Source organism: Rhincodon typus, chromosome 6 (genome assembly GCF_021869965.1).
Source record: "Rhincodon typus isolate 14 chromosome 6, sRhiTyp1.1, whole genome shotgun sequence".
Classification (NCBI taxonomy): domain Eukaryota; kingdom Metazoa; phylum Chordata; class Chondrichthyes; order Orectolobiformes; family Rhincodontidae; genus Rhincodon; species Rhincodon typus.
In genome coordinates this window covers 45773803-45787854 of record NC_063337.1, presented here as the reverse complement: position 1 = coordinate 45787854, position 14052 = coordinate 45773803, and the positions used below count along the sequence as shown (strand labels likewise).

At 37.6% G+C, this 14052-nt stretch overlaps 1 protein-coding gene across 2 annotated transcripts in view; it reads left to right on the top strand.

Moving 5' to 3' along the window:
* The window catches only part of LOC109920593 (GRIP and coiled-coil domain-containing protein 2), a 59809-nt gene that overhangs the window by 20768 nt on the left and 24989 nt on the right, over nt 1-14052 (top strand). For both annotated transcript variants that reach the window (XM_048597722.1, XM_048597723.1), the window contains exons 8-13: nt 1577-1677; nt 1770-1868; nt 3265-3384; nt 9684-9848; nt 10597-10701; nt 12605-12767. In XM_048597722.1, coding sequence (XP_048453679.1) covers nt 1577-1677; nt 1770-1868; nt 3265-3384; nt 9684-9848; nt 10597-10701; nt 12605-12767 — 753 coding nt within the window. The remainder of the gene's footprint in view (nt 1-1576; nt 1678-1769; nt 1869-3264; nt 3385-9683; nt 9849-10596; nt 10702-12604; nt 12768-14052) is intronic.

Below are 14052 nucleotides of genomic sequence, written 5' to 3'. Positions count from 1 at the left end.
AATAAGTTCAGGAACCAATTCATGTTGCATCTGAGGGACAGTAGCCTTTACCCTGAATGCATCCCACAATAATACTGAGATGAGAAGTGATTCACATCTCGAGACACTTTGGCTTTCTTGTTTTCATCAAGATTCTTTAGGTCCAGATTTCTTCAAGAAAGATCTGCTCATTAACTATTCCTTTGGTCTGGTTCAGTAACCTGAAGATGCTTAGAAGCTGCTTCCTAAGACAGCAGTTCTTAGCAAATCCCCCAAAAGGATGACTAAGTACAAGAGCTTTCTGACTGTAGAATCTGTTGGAAAGCATTTTAATGTTCTGAAGTAGAATTACATGTATGTCCTTTGGTCACTGCATCTATATTTTCTTCCCTCCAATGTAATTTATCATCTACTTTGACATTTAGATACAATAGTTAGTAACCATTTCAATGTCGTCGTTGACCTATTCAACCTATTCTGGTTGTGTTTTCTACAGTCTTCGCCCTTATCCCCTCAGGTAGAAAATATAGTGTACCTTTTTGATTAGATCAGTTTTTCACAACCCATTTCTTTAACTCACCTCTGCTATATACAATATAGATCATAGCCAACCTCATTATGAACCTGCACCTCTTTACAAGTTGTGAGCAGCTGTTTGGACGTTTGTTCCCAACCGTTGTGACAACCTTTCCTCAACATAAGCACATAATCGCAATTCAGACCCTCAAGCCTCAGACCCTCATTCAATACACTCATGGCTGATCTTATCTTGGCCTCAACTCCACTGTACTGCCAACTCCCCATAACCCTTCAGCAAACTGTCTATCTCCTCAAATTTACTTGATGTCTGCGGTCATGAATTCCACAGATTCACAGCCCTTTGAGAGAAGTGATTTCTCCTCATTTCTATTTTTAAATCTGCTAGCCCTTATCCTAAAGCTATGACCTCTCATTCTAAATTGGCCCACAAAAGGAAACATCCTCTTTACATCTACTTTGTTAATCCTCTCACTCTTCTAAACTCGAGAGAGTATGGGCCTAAATTGCACTCTTCATAAGACAAACCCCTCATCTATGGGCATGTATTTTAACTCCATTTTTCTGTGCTAGAGATTTGAGATGGAGACTTCACTGTGGACATATTTATTCAAGCAGTTTCATTGTTCACAAACTCCCTCATGCCACAGTCTCGAACATGCAACCTGCTTTGTGATGTAGTCTACATTTGTTTATTATGTGTTAAGTTTTCTTAAACTATGCACTTAATTCCACCAAGTGTTAAAACTCTGGCCAAAAACCTTACATACTCACTTCATCAAATTTACTTTTTATCTCTAATATTTGCATTGTGATATTTTCCCCTATTGCACTGAATTCCAACCTGTACCAAACATCTAGCTTTGCACTCTTTTTTTTTGCAATGCCTGTTTATGACTACTGTGAAGTAGAAACCAAAGTAGAAACTCTTGGACACTACCAAGGTTTACTTTAATTTGAGAAACCCCATGGCAGTAATATTCAAAGAAAAATGTTTTAAACACAGAATGCAAAGAAAAATTGGTGGTTGGCTTATTTGTAATGTTTTAATTTTAAACAGTTGCTCTAGAAAAAGTAAGCAATGATAAGGAAAACAGAATAAACAAGATTAAAGCTGTAGCAGTGAAAGCTAAAAAAGAACTCGATGCCAGCAAAAAACAGGTAAGGTATCCAGTGAAAGTTTTCTGTTTCCATTTAAAAATAGTGCCAGTACATTTATTTTCTTTACATAAGAGATATGTATTTTCATTTAGGTGCTACAGTTAACAGAAGAGATGGAGATTATAAAGTCTGAACGAGACAGATTGTCTTCTTCTGTGAAAGACATTATGCAAGGTGCAGAAAGCTACAAGGTACATAATTAAATAAAATTGTGGGATGGAAAATGACAATGTCAGCAAAAGTATGACCTATCTATATGTTCCCTTTTTGTGAAAATAATATTCAGAGTAGGTAATAGAAAGCCATACATTTTACTTGCCAGAAAGTGCTCTTTAAAATTCCCATTCTGTGAAGCATGTGATGCATTTATGCAAGCTGAAGGAAATCAATAAGTAATACTCTAGAGGTGGTTATGAATTTACTGAAAAAGAGAAAGAACAGGTAGTAGTTGGGCTGAGGAGATATCTGAGAGGACTGCTGCTATTGCTTTTTAATCTAGATAAATCATGTAATAGTGAAAATCGACTTCACGTTCCCTTTTTAATTATCCCGTGACCCCTTGTGTATGTGAAATAGAAAAAGTTCCTGCGGATTCCATTGTGATAGTTAATACAGGTAGTTTCTTCTTCAAGATTCAGATCATAGTTGGAACCCACATCAGTTATTATCTCTCAGATGATGACGGTGATTTGACATCCCCCCCCACTTCATGAAATTTACACTTGTAATCATTGTCGGATAGCTGTTATTCACTGTCTATACAGTGATTTTGAAAATCTTAATCTTATAATGGCTAGTTTAATTTTTTTTTAAACTGTAGGTATATTTGTTAAATAAGTAAACATCATCTTCATTTGAGCAATGTGGAAGACTCACTGGGCATAAAGTTAATCACCACTTCAAGATGCTTCGTTCAGCTCAGTCAATTGAGCATATTTATATTGTTTCCAAAAAAATCTTGTGATTTCAATTTTACCCTGAATTGTATTGAAGGTTGATGATTGGGTTTGCAAAAGCTAATACAAATGGTCATTTGTTCAGCTTTGTGTTGCTGATAAAGGCACCTTGTCTATTTAGAAGAAACAGCACTTGTAATTTTCCTATCCCTTTTTCACTTGCTTCCCCAATTTCCTCAATAGTACTGGCTTCTCACTGAGCTATGGTCCCACTGTGGCAGTTAGTCTCTAGTACCTCACCTGTACAGTCGTTAATTGTGTCTAAACCTTGAATGGCAGCTTATGTGAAGGCAGTAACTTCCAAGCAAATTCTGTCCTCATCCAACATCTACACATGCAAGTCCAATTAAATAGGAAATAAGGTTGGAATGAATGCCTGTTTATTTTTTCCCCTGATTGTATTTGCTTTCCCACTTCAGGGCCCTGAGAAGTTCTTACCACTGTTCCAACTGGAAACCGCCTTCACTCTGTCTCATCTGTATGACTGAACAACTTGGTAGCAAAGCTTATTGTGCAATTAGTTGTATAAAATGGCAGACAAGTTATATAAAAAAAATGTTTATGAAACAGGATAACTGTTTAATTTCTTCCAATGTTATAATTTATTTAAGATTCTGTTTCTTTGGTTTAGAACCTTTTGCTAGAGTATGAGAAACAAGGAGAAAAACTAGATATGGAAAAGACGCGAGCAAATAACTCTGAACGTCAGGTGGAGGAGCTTACACAACACTTGCATGCTTGTCTTCAACAGGTACCAAGCTACCTTCCTGTGCTGCTGCCAATTGAATAATATTGTTTCATCTATTCACAATGCATCTTCATTTATTTAAACTGCATAGTTGCTAACTTTAAGGAGCTGCTGTGAAAATCTTGTAATAGGGCCATGTTGAGATTTGGTGACAATGCCAATAGTGTGCATTTCAATAACTCTTTAACATAGACAACAATGAAAATTAAACCAGAGGGAGCATAGCAATATGAGTTAAGAAAGGTGTCCAAAAGCTTGTTTAACATTTGAGATTTTGTTTTATGTTTGTAACTATGTCCACGATGACCAGGGAAGTTTTTGATGGGTTCTGGAAGTTGCATCTTGGCAGGCCAATGTGGTGAGGAGGCTTGGAGAAATTAATTCTGTATATATTGAAAAGCTTGGATTAGAGTTTCAGTGGCAATCAGTTGAGGTAAGAACAGTTGCAGTATATTGTGCATTAATGAAAATAAATGGCCTTCATGAAAGGTAGCCTAAGCAATTTGAAGCAATTGTAAGGGCCGTTCCTATGGATGGAATGGAGGTGTTCCACAAAGTGGTCACCCAGTCTCTGCCGTTTCAGCCACCTCCAACACAATGCCAACCCCAAACACGTTTCCCTCCTCTACACTCTAAAGCTTCCACAGGGACTATTCCTTCTGAAACATCCTGGTCCACTCCTAACATTTCATTGTTCCCCGTGGCACTTCTCATGCAATCACAGAAGGTGTAACACTTGCCCATTCACCACCTCCTTCTTCACTGTCTAAGGCCCCAACTACACCTTCCAGGTGTTGCAGCATTTCATTTTGTACTTTTTTTCAATCTAGTCTACTGTATTCACTGCTTGTAATACATTTTCCAAAACAATGGCAAGGCCAAACACAGTCTGGGTGAACTCTTTGAGGAGCACCTCCACTCTGTCTGAAGAAATACACGATGAACATAGGACCTTGGGAAGCACCAAGGATCCACTGGTCCCTTAAGGTAGCAGGTAAGACAGATAACACAATTAAGAAGGCATATGGGATACTGGGCTTTATTAGCTGAGGCATAAGGTTTAAGAGCATGGAGGTTATGTTGGAAGTGTATAAAAGGTTTGTTAGGCCACAGCTAGAGTATTGTGTGCAGTTCTGGAGCCCACACAATTGAGGGACGTGATTGCATTGGAGACGGTGCAGAGGAGATTTACCAGGATGTTGCCTACGCTAGTGTGTTTTAACTGTGAAAAAGGATTGGACAGACTGGGGTTGTTTTCTTTGGAGCAGAGGAGCCTGAAGGGGGCACTTGATTGAGATATATAACATTAGAAAGGGCATAGACAGGGTAGATAGGAAGAAACATTTTCCCCTTGGCAGCGGGGTCAATGGGCAGGGAGCATATATTTAAGATATGAGGCAGAATGTTTAGAACGGATGTGAGGAAATTCTTTTTTTCATTTGAGGGAGGTTGGAATCTGGAACTCTGTGCCTGTAAGGGTGGTAGAAGCAGAAACTTTCAACATTTAAGAAGTATTTAGATGTTCACCTGTGATGCCGAGGCATAGAAACCTATAGACCAAATGCCAGAAAATGGGGTTAGAATTCTGAGGTGATAGAACCTGTGCCAGTCAGAAACAATGATCTTTTTTCTGTGCTGCAGAGCTCGAAGTCCTTCAAAGGAAATCAACAAAATGGCTTTGGTTTTCTCAAATTTATAATTGTTCGTGAATTAATTCAGATACATAACCTGACAACACCAAAACAGTCACTGGATCAAGAGGTGTATGGGGATTTCAAGTTTGGTATTAATAGCAAAATGTAGATTTCAACAAAATCCCAATGGATGTATTTGCTCAAGGACAGTTGTGGTAAAAGAGGGTGAGAGGGTGGAACTTTGGAATACTCGAATTGTTTGAGGGCATGTGCCGACATGGAGATATGTTGATCAAAGTTGCAAGATGTGGGAACAAAACCTGAATGGCATTGCTGCAAGGTACATCATAGGAGGAAAGACAGACAATTGCAGAAGGGACAGAAAATACAGATTTGAGAGCAAATCAGCAGATAAGACGAGTGATTACAAAAGTACTTTCTTAAAAATAACAAAACTTAATGCACTGTATTTGAATGCACATAACATTCAAGACAAAACAGATAGATGAGTAGTACAAATTGACACAAATAAGTACAGTCTAGTAGCCATTTCTGAGATGTGGCTGTGGGGTCATCTGGATTGGGATCTGAAGAGTATGTGGCAGGAAGGATAGGAAACTAGCAAAGGGTATGGAAGAGTGGCTCTGTTCAATTAAAGATAGGTCATCCCTCTGTATTATGCTAACACTAAGTTCGGGAAACTGGGGTTAGAAGTATTCTGGTTAGAGATGAGGAATTATTAACACAGGTTACTTGTAGAAGTTGTGTAGAGGCACCTTAACAGTAAGCACATTGTAGGACAAGTATCAAGGAAGGAATAATGGGAGCTGGTGAAAAGGGTACAGCAATTGCCATGTGGGATTTTAACCTAAATACAGACTGGAAAAATCAGATAGGGGAGAAAGTTAATGAGATGAGGAATTCATGGATGTTTGCAGGACAGTTTCTTAGGCCAGCATGTTTTCTCACCAACCAGAGAGCAGGCTGTAGTAAACCTGGTTTTGACCAACAAGATTAATTACTGACCTCTGTGAAAGGACCCCTGGGTAGCAGTGACCCAAATATGATTGAGTTTTCAATACAATTTAAAGTAGAGAAATGTAGGCCCAAAGCTGCTACTTGAATTTAAACCAGGGCAGTTATGAGGGCATGAAAGCAGACCTAGTGAAAATGAGCTGGCTATATAGGTAAAGGAAAAGGTCACTAGAGTTGTAGTGGCAAATATTTAAGGGGATGTTCCAGAAAGGGCAGAATAGGTACATTCCAACGTGTAAGAAAAATTATAGGTGGTGAACACACTATCCGTGGTTAATTAAAAAAGGAAAAGATAGGATCAAAATCAAGCAAAGATAGGATCAAAATCAAGCAAAGATATACAATTGCACAAAGTTGGGTGGCAGGTCAGAAGATCCTATGGAAAATAGTGTGTGCAATTAGTAATGAAGGTTAAAGAGATGTATGAATGGAACAGATGCTTTGCCTCTGTCTTCACTAGAGAAGGTACAAGTAACATCCTGGGAGTTGAAAGGGAGGGAGGAACTCCAGAAGTAATACCACCCGGGTAAATTTTGGAACTGCAATTTGACAAGTCCATGGTCCTGACGGATTTCATCCTACGAGCTTAAAAGAAGTAGCAAGTCAGCTAGTTGATGCATTGGTTTTAATTTTCTAGTATTTATTATTTCAGGGGAGATTCCTTTAGATTGAAAAATATCTAATGTAAATTTTTATTCAAAAAGTGAAGGAGGCATGAATCTGAAAACTACAGATTAGCTCCTGTCAAAGAGAAAATGTTAAAAGCAATTCTTAAAGATGTTATAACCAGGGATTTGGAAAAATTCAAGATAATCAGGCAGGCCCAACATGGTTTGGTCGAAGGTAAATCATGTTTAACTAATTTACTTGGAGTTCTTTGAAGAAGTAACTTGTGCTGAGGATAAAGGGGAGCCGGTAGATGTATTGTACTTCGATTTCCAGATGGCATTTGATAAAGTGCCATATTATTACGGAAAATAAAATCTCATGGTGTTGTGGCTGACACATTGGCACGGATAGAAAAATGGTTGGTTAACAGGAAACAGAGTAGGAGTAAATGGATCTTTTACAGGTTGGCAGGTTGTCATGAATAGTGTACCATAAAGGTTGATGTTGGGGCCTCAACCGTTTACAGTTTGGATGAAGGGATTGGAGGTATGGCAATAAAATTTTGTTGATGATGCAAAGATAAGTAGGAAACTGAATTGTGAAGAGGGTATAAGAAGCCTACAAAGAGATATAGATAGGGGAAGTGATTGAGCAAGATCTGGAAAATGGAATATAATGTGGAAAATATGAAATTGTCCAATTTGACAGAAAAAATAAATAAGCTGCACATTATCTAAATGGTGATAGGATGCAGAGAGATCTGGGTGTCCCAGTGCATGAATTATAGAAGGTTAGAATGCAGGTACAACAAGTAATCAGAAAAGCTAATACAGTGCAATGCTTTATTACACAGGAAATTGAATGCCAAGTAGAGAGGTTAAGCTTCAGTTATACAGAAGGCAGATGGATTCTTGATTACTAAGGTGATGAAAGAGTATTAGGCATATGCAGGAATGTAGATGTAGATAAAATCACATCAATCATGATTTTATTGAATGGTGGATCAATCTTGGAGGCAGAATTCATGGTCACCCATGCCTGTTTTTGGAGAGAGGGGATGTAGGGTTACAGTGTCATGATTGGAATCGCAAAAGATCTCACTGCTAACTTGGTCCATGATGGTCTCATTGCTATGGAAAGAGTAAAAGTCACACTAGAGGGATTGTAACCAGGAATCCTTGTAGCTAAGACCACATGTATGGTGGCAGTGATACATTCAGAGAAACAAAACAATTCAATGCTGTGGACTAGTAAACAAATCTTTACAAATGGAAATTTTAGTAAGTTCATTTTTATAGATTTTCTGCTTTATATAATTGTTTCATGGTTTCACTTCAAAGTAATCTGTTGGGAGTTAATATTGTTCAGCATTTTAAAAACAGGTAGCAGCTGTAAGTGTAGTATGTATAAATAGCAACATATTTGGGTGCATTCAAACTCGTTGTGGAAAAAGTAAGAGTTACTTTAAGTTCATTTTGATTCATTCAATCAGAAATTCTCTGATTACACCCTACCATTTTCAAATAACACACATACAAAAAATGTTACTTCTCTCCATGAGACAGTGCAGTGATTTTTAACATTGATTGCTTGTACTCATGGAAAGAAAAGTGTTTTGTGGAACCTCAAAATGATTCCCATTTTAAGTGAATATGCCATTTCATGTTACTCTTTACAGATGACTTGGAGTTGTTTCTTTCAAAATATATATAAACAAATGTTGCAACACCAACAGATGTTGTCTCCTGAACCTGTGTAACCTGTAATTAATGTGTGAATAATAGCATGTTAAAATTTATTATATAATTCCATCTTAATATCAGGAATAGACTGTACAGCTTTTGCCAGTTCCAAGTTCTTTGTGTTTTTTGCTTAAGAAGGTGGGAATCTTATTGTTGCTTAAACTTCATAGAGTGAAATGAAGGTTGAAAGTCAAAGTCTTACTGTTGTTTGTAGATAAATTTTGTTTTTATTTTTGAGTAAGTTGAAATAAAAATTATCAGCTTACTCTGCTACCTATGCAGATAAGATGGTTTCATGTCCTTTCAGGAAGGCTGAATTAAGGTGGACAAAGTGATCTTTCTGGAATGAGCTTCTGAAGAGCTAGATTATATGACCTCCAAACTTTAGGAAGGTGGGCAGTTCAGTGTTTTGTTTCTCTTGTGCATTGGTAGAAGGTTGTGCAGAGCCGCCTCCCTAAACCTGAGAGATGAGGCTTGTGCGGTGAAAAGGATCCCTCTTTTCTTCTTAAAATCCATGCATGCTTCGGTTGTGAGTATATGCCATGTAATTACAATTTCAAAAGGTTTAATGCTGCTTGGAAAACAGTAAGTCAAGCATCGGTCACAATAGTTAATTTCTTCCAATTTTTAATGTTAAGTTGCAATAATTTATAAATATTTGAAATGATGAGAGAGACAATGTTTTTCTGGGATTACAGCATATTGGAGGAAAATATTGTCCATTATTAGGATTTTCAACGCGACTTTGCCAAACAAAAAGTATCTTGCCATGCAACAAATTATCTTTCATCCTTGTTTAAACAATATCCTCTGTTACTGCAAGAAATATCAGTAGATTGAGTAAACTAGATAAATGGTCTGGATTCTTTAGTACTACTTTGTGGGTAACAGAAAGAAAACATTGTACAGCCTTTCTTGACTGATGTTTGAAACTATGTAATGCAACTCAAAATCATTCCAGATCAGAAAGAGCACTGACACAATTCAATCCTTCCAAATGACCCATCAAACTACCTCACCTGCATTCTTTGTAGAATATACAGATTTCTTTTTACATTTCTGTTCATTTAAAACAAAAAGTCTGGACAAATTGAGTTTCTTTGCAATAATAGCTGCATTAGACAGCATTAAAAGATTAAGTTGATTGATTTAAGACTTCTTTCTTTAATTCAATGTATAAAATGCTGCTTGAATTAGATATTTTGGCTGTTAAGTGGAAAAATAAGCTCCTATAACTTTTCTGAATTGATCTATAGCTATATTTCTAATGTTTTCCATTCAGCACAAACAATTGGTTTCAGAGAAGGAAGATATGTTTGCTCATTTGGGAACTCTGCAGTCAAATGTAAAACAGCTGGAAGCAAAAGTTTTAGAATCTGAGAAAGCCAAGAATACTGTTGAAAAGGAGTTTGAGGCCTTAAAACTTTTCAAGGAGCAGGTTTCCAAGGTAATGGAGTCATCATGTAGACGGGTGCTATGTTTTTAAATTAATTTTCTGAAATTTCTCATGTTTTCTCCAGTATTTACTTTTTTAAAAAACGTATTTATATATTAAAATATGTGACAGGTAGACAGGGTGGTTAAGAAGGCATTTAGCGCACTTGTCTTCTTTGCTCAGACCATTGACTGTAGGAGTTGGGGCTCCATGTTGCAGTTGTACAGGATGTGGGTGAGGCCACTTTTGGCGTACTGTGTGCAGTTCTCATCACCCTGCTATAGGAAAGATATTATTAAATTGAAGAGGGCTCAAAAGATTTACCAGAATGTTGCTGGGATTGGAGGTTTGAGTTATAAAGAGAGACTGTATAGGCTGGGACTTTGTTCACTGGAGCTTAACAGGTTGAGGGGTGATCTTACTGAGGTTTATAAAATCACGAGGGGCACTACTGGAGGGGTGTTCAATACCAAAGGTTATAATTTTAAGGTGAGAGAACAAAGATTTAAAGGGGACCTGAGGAGCAACTTTTTCCACACAGTGTGTTTCGTATGTGGAATGAATTGCTGAAAGAAGTGATAGATGCAAGTACGGCATGGACGTGTTGGACTGAAAATTCTGTTCTGTGCTCCATGACACTATCTACACCATATATGTGGACAGCTGAGCACCACATTTCAAGGGCTGTTAGCGATAGGCAATACCAGCAAAACCCACATCCTGTGAATAAGTAAGTAAAGAATTAAACTGTATTCTTCAGGAGAATCATGTACTGTTGAAAGACGTTGAAGAACTTAAAAAACAACTTCAAAATGAGAAACAACAGCTACAACAGACAACACAGGAACTGGAACTTGTAAGAAAGGTAAGAACTTTCAAAAGGTACAAAATATGTTGCTTTTGTTGGATAGACAAATCATCAATTATTTGGCCTTTGCTTAGCTGCAGTTGAATTGCTGTGCTTAAGAGACAGTTTTGTACATGTCTGGGCAAATGCATAGATAGAGTTGCCACCCAAAACTTACAACTGGAAAAGTTAACAATGGTTGTAATGTATATACACCTGTGTGTAAATTGAGTCATAATAACATATTTCCTTTCTCTATACTTGCTACCTGAGTGCCTCCAGTATTTTGTTTACATAGATTTACAGCATACAATTCTGTAATTTTTCTGTCATTACAACCAGAAGTGATAAATAGATGTAGAACAAACAATGATGACCAAAGTGCATGCCTCCTAATCTCTACCATACTAGTCACCAATAAGTGTGAGGCTGAGTGGTGAGCCAGGACTAGGACTGATGTGATTGTTAAAGAAATTTGATTTAAACCACAGGAGATACAGCTTGATTGATGTTTGACACTCTACCTACCGGACCTGTAACCATATCTAGTTTGCGTCTCCTCATAAAGGATGATCTTGAGAGATACTTGAAAGTAATCCAATTGCTAGCTACAACCAAGTTTGCATCTGGTGAAACTTAAAGCCCTTGATCTTCCAGGTCGCAAATTGCAATTAGTTAATGCGAACATGTATGCCATAAGAGTATAATCAAAGTGGACAAAATAAATAGCATTGTGGTTTTCATAGGTTTAAAAACTCTTAAATCAATATTACCAGTATTATTGTGTGTATTCTGAACATTGTGTTGAAAGAAAAATATCAGCAGAAAAGTGCTAAATAAACTTGTGTGGTAAACGGAGAACATTTTTCAAAAAGAATGTGAACTTCTTTAGAAGGATTATACTGAGGACCAAACTGGCCACTCCTGCTCCACAATTCAATAAAATCACAGCTGTTTTGATTATGGCCTCCGCTCCGCTCTTCTATCTGCAGCCCATAACCCTGTGTCTGGCAAATATCATGCACTTCATGTCTAAGAGTTCTCACAGCCAATAAATCTCATTCTTTGAAGGATTTTTTTTTTGAAAGTGGACAGTTAAATTAGATAATTTAAGCTGAAAAGGAAGACTTGGAATTGTATAATCCTTTCCATTACCAAGGGGTGTAACACAGTTTTCATCAGTCAAGTACTTGTGTAGTATAGACACTGTTGTAGAGAAAATCTTTGTCAGTTTTCATTGAATAAGCTCCCACTATAACCAGGCAATCTATTTGAGATGTTGATCAAGGGACAGATAATGGACAGGCTTCCCGCCATAACTTCCTTGCTCCTCTTTGAAATACCTCCATGGGATCTTTTACACCTATGTGAGAGGGCAGATGGGGCCTTGATTTAATGTCTTATCTGAAAGTCAGCCCCTCCAATAGTGCTCCCTCGGTACAGCTCTGAAATGTCAGCCCTGGTATTTTATTTTGTGCTCACATACTGAAATGAGACTTGAGTCCATAATCTTCTGACTTGGAGGCAGGAATGCTACAAACTGAGACCTAATATCTTTTTAATTTGTCTTTTTTGGTGCTTTTGATTGACTGACATGTAATCCTAAGGCAATAAGTGACTATTGCTCTTCAAATACTGTAATTGGATCTTTTAAGCTGCTCAAACAGGTAAGTAGCGCATCTATCTAATACGTCATGCACCAAATGACACCTCTGGCAATATGGCACTCCCATAGGTTGCACTAAAATGTCCATCTAGATAATGCACTGAGACCTATTAGTGGGCTTTTATTTCATACTTGTGCTAAAAATCCAGTTTTACATCACTATCAGTGCAACATGCTTCGTTTGAGATCTTAAAAAGGCAATGTAGAAATGACATAGTTCAAATCAAATAGTTACTGTTCTAAATGTGGCACTAGGATGCTCAAAAAACCACGCTGATGGACATGGAGATTGCAGACTATGAACGTCTTGTGAAAGAACTGAACCAGAAAATTACTGATCGGGACAACCGGATTGTAGAAGTGATAGACGAAATGACATCATGCAAGCAGAAACTAGAAACAATGGATTGTGAAATCAGTAAGTTCAGCAGTTTGAGTACGTGGGACACTTTTTTTTGCTAATCAACAGGGAGGCAGCAAGAAATCTTGAATGATGGCTACATTCCTACATTTTCTTTTGGTTTCCATTTGAAAAACATGGATATATGCACCATAGCTGGATAGTAGAATACTTTTCCAGTCGTGGACCATTCCTAGATTGTGGTCGTCAATAAAGCGATTAGAATCACTTTGGTAAAGTCAGCTGTTCTTCACAGTGATATCCTTAGAATTGTAGAATGGTTACAGCGTAGTATGGACCCAATTGACCTGTAATGTCCATGCTGACAACCTCTGAAAGAGCAGCTCAACTATTCCCATTTCCCTGTTTTTACCTCTACGACTCTTTTCACTTCAGACAATTAAACAATTCCAATTCGAAAACCATGTTTGAATCATCTCCAATAAAATATCAGGCAGTGCGTTCCAGATTTTAACCGTTTACTACAATGCAAGAAGTTTTTCATCATGCTGCCTTTTGTTCTTTTGCCAGTCATTCTAAATCATTGTACTTTTGTCCTACAATTTAAAACAGTTCACTTTATCTCTGTCCAGACCCCTCATGATTTTGAATGTCTCTATCAAGGCACATTTTAATCTGTTCTAAGGAGAACACCCCCAACTTCTTCAATCTGTCCAAATAACTGACATCCATCATCCCAAGAACCATTCTCATGAATCTTTTCTGTGCCCTGTCCATTGCCTTTGTGTCTAATATGCTCAGAATTAGACATAATACTTAAATTGAGGCTGGCCCATTAACCACAAGCCTTTATTTATTAAGCCCAGAATCCATGGTGAATAGTTAATTGGTTCCTCAAACTGCCCTGTCACCTTCCTTTATTTTTGGACATCTAACTCTGAGATCCTCTGCTCCTGCGCCGTCTTTAGAATTGTATGCTTTAGTTTATATTGCCTTTCCTCATTCATTTTGCTAAAATGTATCATTTTACAATTCTCAACATTGAATTTTTTCTTCCATGTGTCTGTCTATTCACCTGCCTGTCACTGTCCTTTGAAGTCTAACGTGATCGCCCATGGAATTCACAAAATTTCTTAAGTTTTGTCATCTGCATAGCTTGAGATGGATGTGCAAAGACACAATTTTAATATCATTAATATAGATCAAGAAAAGCAGTGGACCTTGAGGGAACAGTGATAACAAGGTGTAGAGCTGGATGAACACAGCAGGCCAAGCAGCATCAGAGGAGCAGGAAGGCTGATGTTTTGGGCCTAGACCCTTCTTCTGAAGAAGGGTCTAGGCC